The sequence below is a fragment of the Papilio machaon genome, chromosome 21 (assembly GCF_912999745.1).
Source record: "Papilio machaon chromosome 21, ilPapMach1.1, whole genome shotgun sequence".
In the NCBI taxonomy this organism is placed as follows: Eukaryota; Metazoa; Arthropoda; class Insecta; order Lepidoptera; family Papilionidae; genus Papilio; species Papilio machaon.
Window position 1 is genome coordinate 1,711,653 of NC_060006.1, and position 21,287 is coordinate 1,732,939.

At 33.1% G+C, this 21,287-nt stretch overlaps 2 protein-coding genes across 2 annotated transcripts in view; one reads left to right on the forward strand and one right to left on the reverse strand.

Annotated features, from left to right (window-relative positions):
* LOC106709879 (flotillin-2) overlaps positions 1–21,287 on the reverse strand; it is a 179,334-nt gene that overhangs the window by 131,949 nt on the left and 26,098 nt on the right. The window lies entirely within an intron of this gene.
* LOC123722224 (glucose dehydrogenase [FAD, quinone]-like) lies at positions 11,250–20,326 on the forward strand. Its single transcript, XM_045683384.1, has 2 exons — positions 11,250–11,274; positions 18,335–20,326. Exon 2 carries the CDS (start codon positions 18,335–18,337, stop codon positions 20,207–20,209), a length of 1,875 nt encoding a protein of 624 aa, XP_045539340.1. The 5' UTR covers positions 11,250–11,274; the 3' UTR covers positions 20,210–20,326.

Below are 21,287 nucleotides of genomic sequence, written 5' to 3' on the forward strand. Positions count from 1 at the left end.
ATGAACTGTGCCTTTTTACAAAACGAAACGTGAATCGAAGGCCTTTGATTGTTAATTGTAAGCTAAAACTAAAATAAAAAAAACATGGACTGGATAAACACATTACTTTATCAAACTAATCTTAATTATACGAATGTCTAAAAAAACTGCAAAATAAATACAATTACATAACCGAACCGAACATTGGCCATCACAATGACCTTAACCGATCAAGACGTGAGGTCAAAATTCATTGAACTTCTTTAGAAGAAACATGCGGGGCAAAAAAGTTGTTTCACTTGACAGTGTTTAGTTAATTTCAAAATAATGACAAAAAAAAACTTGAGAGGTGTCAAGGGACACCCGGATGGAACGAAGTTCCTTTCGATTAATTAGTGAAGGAACCAATGTTTATTCTATGAATAAAAAACTTAAGTCTTCACAAGAAGTACATTTTATTTCTATGAATTTTCGTTATATATTGTCACGTCGTTGCCATGGTGAAGTAGCGCTCATTCGTCGTTAACATACTTACTATAGCAAAAAGTGTCGTGACAACTTTTCGTAAGAATTTTTTCCGTCTAGCCCCCTTTCACAACGCGCGATAAGGAACTTCGTTCCAAAAACTATTAACTAGTTGTTAATTGTTTCAAAAATGACAAGTTTTCGAATCGTTACAACTTTCAACTGTACTTTAATTAGATGAGAATCTACTTAGTTATGCGCAAAATTGATCATACAAGAGTCTATTAGCTACATCGGGAGAAATGAGTAATCCACAAGTTCTACTTTTGTGTCTCAAACTATGATTTGTATGTTGGCAATGTATTACGCAGGTTACAGACGTCAGCGGTATCGATCGATGCATTACAAAACAAGCTGCAATACGTGACCGCGATCATTATCGATGTATATACGTGACAAGTGGAACACAAGGCGATTGCATGGTAGGGGTCGAGTTAATTGGTTGTGATTAGACTGGGACAGGAAGAGAACCCTTTACCTGATGTTAACCTTTAATATTTATAGTGGTAGATCCCGCAACAACAATATTTGTTGGGTGCACTAATGGGCAGGGTCGAAAGGTGTAATATCACCACCACACAGAAGACAGGAGTAAAGTGGAAGCAATTCCGCGTTTCGCTTGATGAAAGTGGTGCCGGACGCCTAATTTTAGTCCACGTTCCCTTCCCACCCTTTTATTATAGGGAAAGGAGGGGATGGGAAAGTGGATTGAGGAGGGGACGTATAGGAAGAGGATACATCCTGTTTCTGTGCATCCCTCTGTTGATTAAAGGTAGGCCACTCATCTGCAATTGCGTAGGCGTATTCAGGTGACCGCTTGATCGTTTGCTACCTTATGATATAAAAAAAAACTTTTCTAAATATTCCAAAACATTTATGTAGCACTTACACTAAGAGTGCTATTTGGTAAAATATTTGAATTAATTCTATTAGGATGACGAAGGAGGAAGAGTAATGTACATTAACCTTGAAGAAGGACTCCAGACGGGTCTGAAACTTACTAATGCAGAGAGTAGTCGCTTTTAATTAGGCTATTGTGTATGTTTAAATTTCTACCATGTATTTTATATTACAAGTATTTTTAAGTCCACTTTGGATATAAAAGTATAATTCCACTCTGCAGATTTTCCTCTTAATACAGCAATTAAATGATCGCTCAGTTAATTGTTAACTATTAAAATAATCAATTAACCTATAAATTAATTAACCTTCGTAAGATAGTATGATTGTTCTTCATTTATATCATCGGAAGTACACAAGTACTAAGACCATGGTCCAAATGTTTTAAGATTCAGGACACGCAACATTTTGAAGGCAAGGATTGGGGCCATTGTCATTCCTAGTTTAAATTATCCTCAACCACCGCAATGTTTTGAGGAAAATAATTTTTTGGAATTTCTATCTAATGATACAAAATCAACCAACCATTGGTAAGTCTAAAATGGTACTAATAGAACTAGTCATCATTATCAAACCGGCTATTGTTGGACCTATCGCTTTAGTGGCCACAATACTAAGTCCTTTGCCAGTTATTCTGTGCACTCTCGCAATCTTGACAAAATCATCGGTCTATCTTAGGCCTACATACAAACAACTATTGCTTACATATTATACCAATTTAATAATACAGTGCTAGTTTAATATTAAGCCGGCTACACACTTTAAGTTTTAACTGAACAATAAGACTATTCAGTCAAAACGTACGTGTGTAGGCAACTTTGTAAACTGTCAAGTTATCATACAATTCGCAATTTTGATTAAGCACGCAAGTTTTAATTGCAAAATCTGACTGTTCTGTTTAAACTGAAGGTGTGTCGATGATCTAAGTCTATTCTCTCATCGCTTGACGATACCCACTTCATAATAATACAACACTGGCAATTAGTTTCAATTTTGCACGCACAGTAATAAAAGGTGCGATTTAATAAAAAAAAAACAAGGAAACATCATATAGAAGTTCTTTGAATAACATTACTGCTACAAATAATAATAAATAATTCTGTTTATTGTATTTGAAAATGATTTTATGTGATAATTAAAAACCTGTTTAAATTAACATACATGAACTATAAGGTATAGTCTATGTTATTATTGTCGGCTTTACCAATATTTTGTAACTCATCTTAGATTGTCTCATAATAAAATATAACTATACTTGGATGAACGTGAGATAAGAATTATTTAGAAGTGGTAGACGCCAGCAACAACAACATGTGTTGCACGAATTGGTCGACACGAGCGGTGAAATACCACACCCACACAAGGTGACAGGCGTGAAGTGGTAGTAATTCCGCGTACAGTCTGTCTGATGAATGTTCATGGCAGAGGCGTAATTTTAATCATGTTTTCCTTTCCACCCTTTTCTTATAAGAAAAGGATTAGAAGGGTGGGTGGATTTGCGCAGAAGGAGGCGCATATGAAGAGGAAATTTTCTCTTCTTGTGAGTCTGTGCCGCCAGATGAAAGAGGCTAAATTGTGGTTATACATGTATATTGTATATATATATGGTCATACATTGTGTAAACTTTCGTGGGACATAATAATAAATTAATTAAGAACGGCTTAACTCACATATGATCGTCCGGTAACGACATAGACTAGTTTCGGACTCATCAGGGGTCATACATATTGGACACAAGAAAAATAACAGCTTTTCATTCCTTCATACAACAATACGATTAAAGTTCTGTTTTTCTGATATCGAATTGTAATTGGAAAAACCATAATTTGACGTAGATTATTTTGTTACAATCTTAAAACAAGTAAATAAGAACCCGGATATGTTCACCGTTGTTAAACTTCAACAGAAATTGACATTCCATTCTTATTTCATTCGACGAAAATACCGGACCTTTAGTTACTTATCGCTTCCATTCAGTTTACTTTCAAGGTTACAGTAAAAAAAAAAACAATTTGCACCAAAAAAAACTTCACATTAAAGGACGTTAAAAAATACTTCTACATTAGCTTGCCACCCATAACTTCCACCGCGTGGAATAAAAAAAAAACGTATTAATAATCTACGCACTATTGCAGACTTTTTCTGTTTCGGATGAAATTCGAGCTGAAAGCTGATCGCCGTACTAGATTTATATAGTAGCAAACATCTATCCATCTAAGCATTCGCACTTAAATTTTTTTATAATTTAATAAAACTACATCTACAGACGCTTGGTCCGTACTCTTTTTTGCACAGGTTTTAGTTATATTCTTTTTTTGGTTTATTAATATTATCCCTACGCTACATAGTTTGTTCCTGCTTCTGCTATAAACTTAACTTAACTTAATTTTTTTAAGCCCTTTATTATGAACTATTTACTATATTACTTACTTACTAAATTACTTATACTATAACTTTTTTTCGCACTTATATTAGTAAGTTATAGATCCCAGTACTGTAGTTGTCATTTAAATGAACATTATCAAATACATTCAATAAAGTATTAACATTTTTATATCCTTTACATAGTAAGTTTACTCTAAATGGCAACATCCTTAAATGGCTGTCCTTTATTTTATTATGGCGAGTGATTATATCTGGTGACGCATTATAAATCGTAATGACAATGTAGTTTCTTTGTCTATGTAATCGTAACATCGACGTCTATGAAATGGGATAGACGTAGAAGAACGATCTTCAACTATGGGAAAACCAGATGTGATATATGCGATATCGAAATAGTATACAATAATATTTTTGCAACCGCCTGTACTATCGCTGTTAACGTATTTTATCACCTTAGCGCCCAAACGAAGCAACTTTAGATAGAGGTAAGTTATGTTAAATCGACATATTTTTGACCAAAGAATCTCTACTTCGTTATATACGTCTTTCATGACATCCTACATTGAAATAGCTCCAATTGTAAAACTTTAAAACTTGGCAATAATTTTTCATGAACGGTTTTCAGCGGAAAAGCCTTGCCCGTTCTGCTTGCCAGGTAGCCATGAACAGAAATAACTAAGCAAGCCTTCCTAGTCAAATTATCTGTATTTAAAACTATCAGCTGAGTTGAAATTCATTCGATTATCAAATGAGTGAAGGTGATGAAAAAAACATTAAAATTAATTCAATTAAAAACAGCCATGTTATACTTTTAGATGGACAAACTTTTTTTAAGCTTTGTAAGCACTATAATAATTGTAACATTACATTAGAAATGCGGTGACGTACTGTTGAGTTTAACTCAAGAGTTCTCTTACAGCTGACCATAGCATAAAGAGAGGATGTTTAGTGGGTAATAACTGTATTTGTGTACAATGCGTCATAAGTACATATATACTGTTTAACATATTCAACATATGAATTATTACTACTACTATTACTTAATTAATTAAATAATAAACTTAATAGATATGACATATTATATACATTCATAAATGTATACATATCTACGCTGGAAAGCATAAACGCTGTAACCCTTGAAATCGCGAATATGTTTTTCACACGTAAATAATTTCAACCATTATCAAACGATAATGATTTTATTATAGGTTAGCACAAACTACACAACATTGCTTAATACCGCATGCTTGTAGGCGTATCAGCTAACGAGTTATGATTTTTTGGCTCTCCTGTAAAGTTCATACTTTCGGGGTTACAGCGTTTACGCTTTCCAGCGTCGATATACACAATATATTTGTCATGTGTTATATGTGTTATATATGTTATATATATTTCTTGTCTTATATATAAAATTTTCGTGTCACGGGGTTCGAACTTGAACTCCTCCGAAACGTGAGAAAAATAATATGTCTCATCTAATTATCAGATGGGTGAAGGTCGTTCCTCTACGTCATTTAGACCAAAAATAATTTATGCTAGACGATATAGGTTATTACACTAAATTTAACATCGTCTCGGATAAACATGAGGTCGTAAAAATCATACTTATTACTGCGCTAATAAAAAGTTTCATTTAATTAAATAATTATGGCAATTTTCCGCTCGATTCTAATACAGAGTATGCTTTTAATATATGTATCTTGATGCCAATATATCTAATAAAGCTAGATAAACCAAACTTTTTCATTAATATAAAAAGTTTGTCATTAATAATAGATTTATATTCTTTTCTCAGACTTCTTAAATCTTTGAGACGCTAAAACAAGTTTACGCTTGGGAAAAACACGTTAATATAAATATAAAACAATCAGATCACAGTATTTGTGTGACTCTCCAGAATCAGTTGGATAAAATGCTGATCATTTCTTAGTAATTCCATTAAAAAATAGTCAATCTGACCGAGTCTAGGCTTTAGAGCAACTTGCTAAGGTCATACACATTACAACATTGTAGCCACCTTTGACTAAAGAGAAACGGACTAAGCAGGGAGCCAACGTTGTAATTAATAGATTCTGGCACTTTTCCCGGAAGTGGATTTTTGGTGACAATCTTTATGAACGCATACTGACTCGAAAATTAAAACACACAAAAACACCACAAAAGCAAGAAAGTTTAACACATATTTTTCGTTTTTATTTGACAGAAGACACTGGCATATATAAATATAGACATGTTGCGATATGGAAATGACAGCTTTTGCTTCGATCCCACTTAAAATAGGTTGGTAATGTTACTTACCTTTAATCCTATGTCTATTATTATTAGTTCAAACTCTCACATCGCTACCAACCACTGCCGCTACGGTAACATGGCGAAATTCAAATCGGCATTAAATACCACAGCTTATAGCCACTCTTGATATAGAGGTCAATGACAGGGGAATGCGCGAGCGTGACAAGTCCTAACACTTAAAAATTACAAACTGTGACCGTATTTAAGTAATTATTTCAGTATTTAAGTTATTAACTTCATATTTGAATAGTATTTGATATTTGCATTGTTAATATTTATTTTCTTAAATCACCTAAGTTTAATTACGACTGATTTTACTGAGACACTCATAATCGCTTAATGGTTACTTAAACATTGCCTTAGTATAGTGATCTTTTAGTGATCAATTAAAGAGTGAGTAAAAGTACAGTACAGCAATGCATCTGCAATTCCTCTAGTGCTGTGGATGTCCATGGGCGGCGATCACAGCGGTGTTCCTGCCACTCGTTTATCCACTTCTCTTAAAAAACAGTAAGTCTAAAGTCAGAATTGCAGATCATTCTTCCACTTATTACGTGAAAAGGTCGTGTAAAAAACTATCCGAGTTCCTAGTGACCGACGTAAACAGACATTTTTTAAAGTCACGTAATGACTGCAGTGATAAAAAGTTGCGGTCTTTTTTTCTATCATTAAGATGTTATAAAGTACTATTGACGTCATCGTTTTGTGCAAAAATCTCAACGAAATAACAATTAATTTCCGCTCCAAAAAACGTATAAAGATTAATGGCCACACATCAATCTAATGCAAATAAAAAATGTTGGTTTTTTAAAACATAAGTTGATTACTTCTAACACTTAATTGACTTCAAGTGTTTCCCTTTTTAATAAATAAAAAACAACGTTAAAAGTTCAACATAGAAATTAACAATCGCATCGTTCAACATACAAAGATAAGGTTACATAACATTTCGTAAAAAGCAAATGTAATACATAATGATAAAATATCCAATATTTGTAATAATTTTGATAACTTATCAATAGTCATTTCATTTGCAACAATAGTTTAACAAACGGAACAAAACTAGTTTAACATAGGGATCAGCAATATTTAAACAAACATATACGTTTCACCAGGATCACGCAACAATATTTGATGGGTGCACGAATGGGTCGGGTCGACCGATGAAATATCACACAGAAAACAGGCGTGAAGTGGAAACAATTCCGCGTTTCGTCTGATGAGTGTAGTGCCGGAGGCCTAATTTTAGTCCTCTTTCCTCTTGTGGATTCGGCGGAAGAGGGGGCGCATAAGATGGGAATATGTCCTCTTTGTATGCGCCCCCTTCTCCGTTGACTAAAGGTAGGCATCATTTGCGGATGTCTATGGGCAACGGTTGCCTCGCTATTTCGGCGAATTCAAGTGGCCGTTTACTCATTTGCTAGCTTTTGATATATAAAACGGAACAAGACTAGTTTATCAAGACAGAGAAAACAAAAAATAGAACATATCTTTCAAATTATAAACGAGATAAATTAGTTGTCATATTGTCGATTTGGTTAGCTGATGCTATTATTTAATAACGGTAGTAACGGTTACGATTTAAATCAAGTTTCAATATAAATATATTAATTCTAAAGATAAGAATGACAAATAGGATAACATCACCGATGTCTTTGCGGTTAGTGTTAATATACAATGAATGAGTAATAACGGAATTCTCTTCTTTTCGGAATTTTTCTACCATTCATTAATAGTTTCGAGAAATGTTACGAAATGTGTATGGCAATTAACTGTTTTCCGTTATATACCTATCTGTTAAAAACTATGTATAAACACAATATACTGTTAACATTCCTTCACTGCATCCTTATTCATAACATAGTTTTTTTGAATGTTTTGATATTTTCTCTTAGTTACAGTGGCTTTGTTTTCCGCAATTCCACAACTAGGCCGTATATTGCGCGTATTATTTATTTTTTATAAAACTTTGTGTAATTGTCTTATTTTTTAGGTTGTTAGATACTTTTTTCAAAAAAAGAATTAAACAAACTATATAAACTTTTTGCAGAAGAAGTCATAGATGAATTATCAGCAAACTGAATTTATCAAACAGAGAAATCCTTAAATCTAAACAATACATAGATTGTTGTTCTTCTAATGTACAAGTTTGACAAGTGACGTAACAGCAGTAGCTGTTTTTATCAATTGTTGGGAACAAAAAATTTCAAACCGACACTTCTATAGAAAGCAAAAAAATTTAAATTCTATTACTTAGCCAAATGTTATTCAATACAATCGCGTTTAATAATCACTTTTTTCAGATATTTGCAAACAATTACATATGAATAAGTTCTTAATAAGGAAGAACAAAATCACACGGAAGTCATGCAACGATTACCAACAAAATATCACAATACAAAGTTGACATTCTTAAAGTTCAAGGTCATAAACATAATAGGATATAGAAGAATTTATACTACAAGAAAAAGAGTTACTTACTCTTAATAACAAAGAAATTAAATGTTACAAAAGTGAATGTCAGTATTGTTACAGGATTACTCAGAAAAACTTAATTTTCATCAGATTGGTAACATATTAAAATGCAGAACATTAAATATGAACGTGTAATATGGATGGTACACGGGTAGGGATTGGGTATTGATGGATGTATTGTATGAAAGGTGACATGATGAAGAAGGGAGTGACGTCAGAAATGAATGAAGGTATGATCAATCTGGAGTACGGAAACCTGATACAGACTCTACGTGAGTGAGAAAAGAACTGGAAGATGATTACATGGATGTATGGATGTATGGATGTGAGTACTGAATTAGAATTCACACCCATTGACTAACTGATATTTATTACACTAGCTAAAGTAAATACCTATCGCATAGATAATGATATTTGGAATTCCAAAGAAATCATTCCAAGCCGAGGTCCCCTCTCGCGGGCCCTTGCACCCATGGATCGTCCACCGAAGCGATCTAAGAGCTCGGTGACCTCCCAATCCGGTAATAATAAAGAAGTAACAGCCCGAGCCGAGGCTCCTGAGGGAGCCCTCGAGCCTAGTTACTCTTAAACGAGGTTTAGGCTAAGCGCCATCTGCGACCGGCCGCCTAAATGCCTCTTCAAGGCAAACAGGGACTGCTCAGTCACAAAAAAAATATTCTCAAAGAATTAAGTTGACAAGCCAAAACATTTTTTTTTTTCTGTAAAGTGTAGAGTCTATAGTAACAGTATTCTAGAAATATAAAACATCATCATCTCCTTGACCTTGTCCCACTTTCGTAGGGTCGGTGCACCAGGTTTCCGTCCTCCAAATCTATCTGTCTGCTTTCATCACCATTGTCACCCCCTTCTTGATCATATCACAAATCAAACAAAACACGTAGTCAAAAAAAGAATTCATTGATAAAGAATGAACAAAAATAACATACATTGCAACTGGTTCTCTTTGTTTAAGGCCGGTCAGTTATCGATATCATTTTGTTTTTACATGAACCGCATTGTAGTAAATGGCCTTTATAAAATGTATTCCAACATATTAACAAATGTTTCCTTTAATAAGGAATGAAGTGACGGAAGCATAGTTATTTCACTAGTTATTTTATTATTATCCTTCATACATATTATCGAAAATTTAACTACTTAAACTAGTTCGTACTGTCGAAATACACACATAAAACGTGTCGTGGTCACAGCTTTATCAAGTGACATCACGACAGGCTTAATAATGGAGAAAGGGAGAGACAGAGAGAGAGAGAAAGAGAGATATCACCATAATTTTATGTGTTTCAGCATTTTTAGCATAGTTTGGCTTATCAAATCTACTCTGTCGTACATAATAAAAGAGTACGTCAACCTTTTCGAAAATTTAAATAAAATTAGTTTTATTAAAATGCTAAGAATTCGCTTAAAACAATACAATAATAATTTATTATTCACGAATATGCAAAAAATTTAAGGTCTTTTACAAAAATTATGTTTAGTTACATTTACAAATATTTATTAGCATAAATTGTAAAGGTACATAATCGTGGCTAAATTATACAAACATAACAAAGTGTGTGTGTAACGAGTTACAGACCCATGAGGGATCCTTCATCAGGATAAGAAAGTTAACAAGTTAATAGTCGTCTTTCGATCTATATCTACAAGTATTATTTAAGGAATATAGATGTTTTTTTTTCTTCAGTAAACCAGAAGTACCTATATTGTAGTAAAACCGTGCTACGCACAACATATTTGGTTTTTATTAATTTGTGCAAGGATAAAAACATGAAACATCCATATACTTATTATTATAGAGTTTTTGCGATATAAAAAATACACCCAAAGTTTTAATGTGGCATCAGAAATTTTTAACGATACGCTTATTACATATACATATACATATAATTATTTCAGACTCAGTGGAATATAATTTGAGCATTGCAAGAAGTTATTTTGGAAACCTTATCTGATTTCAAAACAGACCAATAGACAATACTAACCATTGTTAATAATAGCCTTAATTAACTTTAATATAAAATATAATTCCATAATATTTCCATAAAATTCTGGATTTTATTAAACAAGAAATATTTAAACAAGGCTTGAAAAAAACAAAAATATAAAATATCATTCGAAAATACAAAACAATAAATTATCAAATTCCATTGAAATAAATCAAAAATTATCAATTCAATTAGAACTTCAATTGAAACTGTTGCATAACTATTCAGAAATTGTATGCGCTTTGTTTACTTTTCAACATCATTTACTTAATTATCAAAACGATTAGAACGAGTTGGACTTATATAGAAATGTAACATTAAGATTCAATCGTTGATAGACATTCATAGAGTACAAATGCTCTATAAAAATACTTTACCGATGTCTATAGTCAATACTTGTGCGTAAAAAAGACAATTATTAAAAAAAAAACTGTATAAACTTTGAAATCAGTGAAAAGGATGATCAAATGTACTGGATTACTTTGTGTTGTTCTTGTACGCTAAAGAAAGGTCACGGTGAGTGTCGTTCGGTTGGTGCGTTGCGATTTGTTCGAATAAATAAAACATGAGTCGACTTCCCACACGGCAACAGTGGCGGTTAAGGAGTCGACATCCTGAGCGTGCTTACGAGCTCTAAACAAAGTGCTAGTGAGGTGAAATTGTTTTTATATGTCGTTGTAACGAGGATTAATATTTCATTATTATCCGAAAGTAAGTAATTTTAAATTATCACAAAATAAAATCTAGGAAACAAAAATTATTGTATTATATTTTAATTGATATAACAAATAATAAAATTAAATTAAGTAACAACAACTTAAAACTTAAAAGCAAACTTTTAAAGCATACATACTCGTAGTACACCTAAAAAAATACGGAAGTAATAATTTAAAACAATATTTTTATGTTGTGTATTTTTTATATTTTAATAATTATTTAATTATTTTATATTTCTAAAACAAAAACAAAATTGAAAATAGAACTTACAATCAAAATGTTATGAAATAGATAATTATAAATGACACAATAATTATAAGACATTATTATAACTGCAATCACATTAAAAACGTTTTTAATCTGTAAATTGTACATATTTAAAAGGTTCCTCGTAACAAATAAGTAATAAAGATTAAATCTATGTCAGGTATCTTACTAATATTATAAATGCGGAAGTTTAGATGGATGGATGGATATTTGTTAGAAGGTATCTCCAGAACGGCTGCATGGATTTCGCTAAAATTTTGCATAGATGTAGGAGGTTAATGGGAGTGGAAATTTGTATGGACGTATCTTAATTTGAATATTGAAATTTATTTTTAGGCTGTTAATACTAAATTTCTAAAAGTTTTACCCTCAAGGGTGCAATATAACAATAGGGAATAGGAGCTGAAAGCTTGTATGGGACTATGTAAGGTTTATGTGAATGTTTTATAAGTTTAATATGTCATGTTGTAATATTTCACAAGTTTAAGTAAAATAATTAGACTTAATAATTAAAGTGCTACCCAAAGACAGTATTTCACGCGGACAAAGTCGCGTGCGCAGCTAGTAGTCTAAAAAATAAAAACAGCTTTTAACAGTAGCTGGATAAGAAACGCATAGAGTATACAAACAGTAATTTAAAAAAAAATATTTTTACGTATAGAGACGATTTTTCTTATATTATTTAAAATTAAGTTAAAAAAGATAGCCATAATTCCGTTTACCCTAAATCGGGAATACGGGAATCGAGTGTTGCGGATGTCCATGGGCGTCGATGATCACTTTGGTGTTCCCGCCGCTCGTTTGCCCCCTTCTCTTATAAAAAAAATCGAATATCAATATAAGCGTGCTTCTCGCACGTTACACTATTAAGTTCTAAGTTCACTTACGACTAAACAATAGAGCAATATAAAGTTTTTAAATGTACGTAAAACGCACTAAAATTGGAACACGTAATACCAACTCAATAATAAGAAAAATCTTATTATGTACTGAATATGACACACAAACTAAGACCTTAATATGCATCCATTTCTAAACAAAAAAACACCAACTTGAAAACTGTCGCAAACATCGCCAAAAGTCCATATCCACAAACCTTTTTCTTTATGTCAGAGATACGTTATGACGCGAACGATGTCATATATTCTAATACCCAATGTGCGTCTGTTACTGGTGGGTTTTCACGTCAACACACAAGTATCACGACAAGCGAATTTCACGGTTTAAATGTAAAAGGAGTGAAAGAGATGTGCCAGGATTGCGGAAAACAGAAATCCCAAATCTCTGATACTGTAGTTAATTCACTAACCCTGGGTTAATGAGATAAAATTCTCCGTTTAAAGTATATTGTTATCTCTGTTTTGAGTACAGAGATTTTGGTCAGAAACCAACGGTGAGTTTATATCATGTATTATTTTACTATAAAACACCTTCCTAACATTAGTTATTCATAAAAGCTGGCAACGAATTTATAACTCGAATATATTTCTATGAGCTTACCAAGCATGCACTTGCCCTTACCCAAAGACATAAAATTATTTTCTTAAAAATAATGCTTGTAGAACAAGATCTACCTTATTATTTTTATAAACTATAATATTTGTATAAATGTTAATTATAATAATTAATAATTTTAAATGTTAATAACTAAATTAATTAAAAGTGTTATCGTTCAAAAAGAAATGAAAAATGTGCACAAATTGATATTCTCGACTGTTTTGTTAACAGCAATTCTTGTATACATTTAAAACTTTTTTGTTTATATGTTTTTAGGTAACCATTAATTACTACTTTTGCGACAAGGTCGGTCTGTTTTTTTATTAAAATTATATATTTTAATAACAACTGACTGATAAACAACGTACAGCTCAAACTAGGCTTAATGTCCTGAAATTTTACTCAGACAAGAAAGGTTCGTTCTAAACGCATGATTTAATGGTACGGTGTGAAAGATTGAATGAGAGAAAAAGTATCTCTCACTTTTTCTCTCTTAACATTATAATAGAAATTCGGTGAAGTACTTGGTGAAGTCCATACGAAAGGTTAAAATAATACAATTAGTTTTAATGAAAAATATTTTATGTCAAATGCAAGCGTCATTTATAAATTTTTCATCTTAAAAAAATATTTATTCAGAAATATTTTTTTTAATTTATTTTTTTTGTAATTGAACAAATATATTTAGCATCGCACGATGAGTACGAATATGCCGTGATGAGTATGTGAGCCGCGAGCTGCCTGGTGACTAGCAGTTCGCAAGTACAAATTTAACTGAACTGCGAGCCGGTTCACTGATCTGCTTCACACATGCGAACCGTGAGCTGATCTGCAGATCATATATTAGTTAAGTTACCCTTGACTAGTCTACACATAGTTGAATAATTTATGTTAAAATTTATTGAAATCGTAACTATATATGATAACACAATTTGATTACAATTTTTACATCATTTACCTTTATCTTGGACAATGAAATAAATTACATAACTTTGACGGTCAAGGCGCGGCATTAAAGCTGAATCTTAACCATTTTACTTCGAGACCAGAATAATGTTGCGATTATCTTTCAAAAAATACAATAACTATGGACTTGCGTGTGTATTTGTGTGTATGTGCGTATGATTTTAGTATTACAGGGTAGACTGAGTTGACAAACATTGCACTGAATAAATACAAGTAAATTATGTAGAACAATTATGTATTATTTTTTTGTAGGTGCGGGATTAAAAAAAACTTTTTAGTAGCCTATGTGTTCTTACAGATTATGGTCTAAATCTGTGCCGGAGATACCTTCAAACAAACATCCATCTAAACATTTGCATTTATAATATTAGTAAGCTTAGCTGTTTCTCGCGGCGGTTAGCTTAGCATGGTATATACATCAAATAACTTTCAGTAGAAGTCCAGTCTAAATCGGTCCAGCAGTTTTAGAGATTACCCGAAAAAGCGCGGACTTGCGGACAGACAGACGAAGAGGCAAAAATACTAACAATGGATTTTTCGTTATAAGGAACGCAAAAAAATCATCTGTACGAAACATCATATTTTCGATAATACCAATACTCCAATTTGATTAATTGTACAGGTAGTATATCCTAAGTTCTATGCTAAACCATGCAGAAATATATAGGTAAATAGCCAGAGTTGCAAAATAACAAGCGTAGTTTAAAAATACAAAAACAAATGAAAAGCACACTTTTCATTTCCACTCGACTGAATCTGAAGGCTTATATATTTTTCGCGCGAAAGTAACCTTTTATGTATGCGTTTTGCAGTCGATAGTTTAGTTTTAAAACTACCAAATAGAGTTATTTAGTCCAGAAACTCTAACATCGGTTCATAGAATCAGTTTCCATTATCATAATCATGTTTGTGGTAGACATCAACTGGCTGGAAACATTCTATTCGCCAAAACAGGCAACAATCCGAACAAAACAAAACAATCACGCAAGATTGTCAAGGATTTCAACTGCGCTGACATATATCAGTATTTCCCTCAACTTTAATCCCATTCGAAACTCATATCGAATATCATACTCATAGAAAGTGAAACTTAACCGGGTCGGTGGACATAAGTAAAAATTACCTTATCTAATTAGCGACCCCTGTCAATGTCAAAAAAGTGCCACAAAGTCCTCCTCGTACTGCAGGATGTTCTCATGACTTGGCTCCTACGTCATTTTCTATGCCTCATTGGAATGCTAATCTATGCTTGAAGAAAAAAAATAATTTTCATAACATCGACTGAAAAAAAAAGAAAAAAATATACTCACAATACACATACAACTATGTTAATGTATTTTTTTCAATAACTATGCGGTTAAACGCAAAACATTATTAATACTAATATTAAATTTAAATAACATACAAATTAGATAATCTCTAACAAAAGTTAGAATTTGCTTGATTTAATTTACATAACAATATGACAAGAGATTATTCAAACGCACGAGACAAAGTTTACATGTACAGACTTGCTTATGTATAAAAAAAAACAATGAATACAAAAAAAAAGGAAATTAACTATTAAAAGATTATGGATGACAACGAGCGTAAAAGCAACATTACATTGCGATCTTATACAGTGTACGGTAACTTTAACGTGGGTATCCACTGTTACACATCTACAAAAACATATCGTCCCTTTCATTCTCTCTGACAAAACAGATGTATCGGTACAATATAAGTTTTTCAGCAGAGGAAACTCATCTTTAGAATTCTGTATGACAGTTCGTAAAATGTAAACTCAATAACTGTTGGCTTCTAAGACCAAAATCCCAGGTTAAAACATGTTGTTATCTCAGTTTTGTCAAAGATAATGACAGGGATGACGATTTGTTCCATTGAGAGATTTTGGTATCAGAAATCCACGGTGTGATGATAATATAAACCAAAACAAAGTTATAAAAATGATTCAGAAATTCATAGGGAACAGAAGTAAAAACATTGAATTTTATTTATTTTAACGAAGTAACAGCCCGAGCCGCGGCTCCTGAGGGAGCCCTCGAGCCTAGTTACTCTTAAACGAGGTTTAGGCTAAGCGCCATCTGCGCCCGGCCACCTCAAGCCCGGTGAAACTGTAAATGCCTCTTCAAGGCAAACAGTGCCTACACAGTCACAAAAAAAATATTTATTTACAGAATTTTCCATTTCTCAAATGGAAAAAATGAGAAAAAGTGGAATTGACTGAGAGAGGATGTATAGAAACGGACAATATCCTTTTTCTGTACATCTTCTCTGTCTTTTAATTGTAGGAAACGCTTTGTCTTCGAACTCAGTGCAGATATATCAGCAACTGTCAGATTACTATTTTAGCTAAATTAGATCGCCGCTTGCTCATTTGCTTCTTTGTTAGTACAATATTTTTTTTTCATCGACAACAAAGTTTTATCAAACAATGGTAATAAAAAAGTTGTAGACAAGGGCAGGAAAAGCAAGAAAAAATTACATTCTGGTTTTATTACTCAATAACTGCAATGTTACGAAATACAGACCAAATGAGATGCATCAAGGTGATTGCAAGCATTAAAGCATTGGCATCTTTTTACCGCATATTTTAAAATAACAATGCTAATTTTAAACCTTTAAAATGCACTTTAATTACCTTCATAGAATGCTTATTTTAATAGCTTTTAGTTGTAAGCTTTATACATAAAGAAAGCGTGTATCGTCGTACTTAAAATTCTGACGATCAAGGTGAATTCAGGGAATGCTTCCTTGCCAAGTCTCTTTTTACAATGGTTTGGGCTAAAATTTCATAATTCATTCATAAAAAAATCAAAATTGTGAACCTCATTAACGGTGCTTCAAATTTCTTTGACAATGTTATTGTATTTTTCGTCCACCCATTTGCACTGAATATTTGCCATTACGTAACATTGATTATGGCCGTTGCCGTACTGCCAGAAAAAGCAGAGAGTGGTGGTGCTATAAGACCCTGGTGTATAAAGTTTTGTATGGGTGTTTTGCCAAAAGATACCCAGAGCGCGTAAAAATACAATTTAACTTTGCTTTTATTATTAGCTTTATACACAAATGCAATTTTTTAATTTTCTAATTTACGTTCATCGGACGTCATAAAACATTGTGATGCTGCAACACTGCACACATCTGTGAAGAAATTCAAAGATGCTTGTGAAGTCGACTAGATTAGTCCAGCGTGGTTGGGTAAGGTCTAGTCACCCCTAATATATGGACGGCTCCGAGCCTCCTCGATGGGCACGTGTATAAGCTGACGACATAGGTCACGACAGCTATGTTTAAATGCACGTCTCAATCATAATGCACGGTTATTGATTATATGATCATCGAGTTGAACGCGAGAGTCATCCGCCTCGTTACAGGAGCCAAGCATTGGAAAATTAGCATCACATCGGAAACACTAATACCAGTATTTAGAGCCATGTACTAAAGTCTTAAGTCCACGATGCGTCTTCAGCGGATCCGCATGACGAACCGTGGAAACAGTATCTGTGGTAGTGCAAGAACAATTCCACGTGTTGTATAATTACGATTCCACGATATAACTAAAAAACCACTAAGTAACCAAACCAGGATGTAATAACAAAAAAACAGCTGCTAAAATGCGCAATTGCTAGGCGCGTCTACACTACCGTCGGTAATAATTAAATATTAAAACATGAAAAGCTAAAAACGCGACAATATATACTATATAAAATATTGCATTACAAAAAATTTATTAAATCCCAAAGATAAAAGAAACCTTGCGTGACGTGATTATTTCAAACAAAATATTCAGCTAGGGGTTTTGGACATTCTACATAGAAAAATATTTGATGGAACTTTTCCAACAACATTCCTAATTTGGGTTTAAATATTACCAAAATAAATATGTTAGAAAACGTGTTCCAAAAATTCAAAGTTCAAACAATTTATATTCAGTGTGTAAGACATATAGACGGTCAATGAGGCATTGTGCTGTTCGTCCTCATCTAAGCTACGTGACTTGCTCTGTAATTAATTAATTTTCTTTGAAGACGATCCATGAGATCATTACATTTAACTTGAAATTCAACATATATCAATATAATTACTTCTAAAGATTAATTAACATTATGTAACGCCTATGGCTATGTATAAGGAAAGTAAAAAGCTATTTCTTTGTGAAACAAAAAACAATTCAAGTGCGTAATTATATATAATGATATCCTGAAAAACAAGCTTTTTAAGTGTTAACTTTAAGGTTTACTTAAAAATGTTAATCTCATCGTATTGGTAACCAACACAATAATTTCATTTACTAATTTGGGCATTTCTCTAATTTCAGATGAAGCATCCAGATCTATTAGCAGTATCAGCGACGCTATGGATATTACTTGCCATAGTTTTACCAACGAAGACACAGAACGTAAATCCACTTTCTTCGATTATGCAGTTCCTAAGAGAAGGCACAATCCACCTTGATAGTGAACCACCTGACCAAAACAATATGCTGACAGAATATGACTTTATAATCGTTGGTGCTGGAACAGCTGGTTGTGTACTTGCTAATCGACTAACAGAAATACCCGATTGGAAAGTACTACTAGTGGAAGCTGGTAACAATGAAAACTTCGTAATGGACATACCACTTTTAGCGAATTATCTTCAATTCACTTCAGCGAATTGGGGTTATAAAACGAAACCGTCGAGTAAATATTGTGCCGGTTTTGAGAATCAGCAATGCAACTGGCCGCGTGGTAAAGTAGTCGGTGGGTCAAGTGTTCTCAATTACATGATATACACGAGAGGCGCATCCAACGATTACAACAAATGGAAACAAATGGGCAATGAAGGTTGGGGATGGGATGATGTCCTACCCTATTTTAAAAAAGTTGAAAACTTCAATATACCATCATTAGATGATCCGAAATATCACGGACATGATGGATTTCTTAACGTAGAATATTCTCCATATCGTACAGCAAAATCAAAAGCTTGGGTTAAAGGTGCACAAGAAATGGGGTTCAAATACGGAGACTACAATGGCGTCAACCCATCGGGAGTTTCTTTCTTGCAACTGTCTATGAAAAACGGTACTCGTCATAGTTCAAGTAGGGCTTACTTACACCCCATTAATAAGAGAAACAACCTTCACATGTCTAAGAATAGTGTGGTGACGAAACTCATTTTCGACAAAACAAAAAGTAAAGTTATCGGAATCGAAATGGAAAAGCGTAATAGAAAATACAAAATATTAGCAAAAAAAGAAGTTATACTGTCTGCTGGTGCGATCAATTCGCCACAACTGTTAATGTTGTCAGGAATAGGTCCCAAAAAACACTTAGAGTCTTTGAATATTCCTGAAGTGAAAGATTTACCAGTTGGGTATAACTTAATGGATCATATAGCTGCAGGCGGTGTTCAGTTTATGGTTAATAAACAAAATTTCAGTCTTAATACAGATTATTTATTAAATCACTTAGATTTAGTATTTAAATGGATGAGGACGCATAAAGGGCCACTATCGATTCCTGGCGGCTGTGAAGCACTTGTATTTATGGATTTGAAAGACAAGTTTAATTCAACTGGCTGGCCTGATATGGAACTTCTATTCATAAGCGGAGGATTAAACGCCGATCCATTGTTAAGAAAAAATTTTGGCTTCGATGAGGAGATTTACATGGATACATACGCATCTTTAGAAAAACACGATGTATTTATGGTCTTCCCGATGTTAATGAGACCGAAATCGAAAGGCAGAGTTATGTTGTCGAGCAGAAATCCCAAAGCTCATCCGACTTTGATACCGAACTACTTTGATTATCCAGAGGATCTGCAGAAGATAGTGGAAGGTATTAAAGTGGCAATACAAATATCCAGACAACCGTCAATGAAGAAATTGGGGACGAAATTGTATGATGTGCCGATAGAAGAATGTTTGAGGTATGGAGCGTTTGGCAGCGATGCCTACTTCGCTTGTCAGGCGCAGATGTTTACGTTCACAATATACCATCAAAGCGGCACCTGTAAAATGGGATTGGCTAGTGATCCCACAGCAGTTGTTGACTCAAGACTCAGAGTACACGGTATTGCTAAATTAAGGGTAATCGATGCCAGCATCATGCCAGATATTGTGTCGAGTCACACAAACGCTCCAGTTTACATGATAGCAGAAAAGGGTGCTGATATGATAAAAGAAGATTGGAAGAGGATGAGGTGATAAAAATCGAGTTATAATTATAGAATTATAGGAAAAATCTGTGATTTAAGTTATTGATTTGTAAGCAATAATAGTATTGATGAGAATAGTTTAAGACGTTAATTTCATATAATATTGATAAACTGCTCTGTACATTAATTATAAGAAGTAACAAACATTAAAGTGCATCAAATTCAATTTAATTAGGGAATAATAATGAAATTATACATTTAAATATTTATTTATGTGATAAATTCTACTCTGTTACAACTATATACGAAATTATGTATTAATCACTAAACCAACATTTATTTACACTAGGCTATTTAATTTTATTCTTTGGGATATTTATATGAGGCCGAAGGGGGATAAGGACAGGAAGGTGACGATGATGGTGATATTAGTAAACGGCAGAATTGGTGCAACAGTTACATGACATTAAATATTTATAATTCATACAGGTAGTTGTATTTTTAAAGGTAGATATACACTAAAGCAGGGGTGGCGAACCAATGGAAGGTGTGCCATTGATGGCACGCGACACAACGTTTTGAACAAGTCGTTGATAAAAAAAAAATCATAATATACTGCGATAAAGTAAACTACGTATTATAAGACGAGCGAACATGAGTGTTTCATAAATCACAAAATTGTTTGATGGCTTGTCTATAACCTCATTAAGTATTTATTTAGAAAAATGATTCGCCATTCCTGCTCTAGAGCATTTCTATGTAACTTTCCTACGATTGGTAGAGTTTCCAAGGCACGTCTGGTTCGTTAAAGGGTGACACTATAACATCTCATTTTTCTGTTACAAGTAAATGCTCTAGTTTATACTCACCTTAATGAAATGACATAATTTTAAGAAATGGCCAAAGTTTACCAAAGTTTCGTAAGAAATTAAAAAATCATCTCAACATTCATAGCTTTTCCTTTCGAAATATTCGGTACATTAGCGTTTCTTTTCATTAGAGGTGCAACGATCTTTTTACTTGAAAAGTTAAAATTACTCTGTGAATAATGATTTTTTGAAACCTTCTAGAATCCATTTACTCTGTTTTGCTACTAGGAAACTTTTTGTATTGGTAATATTTGCGTA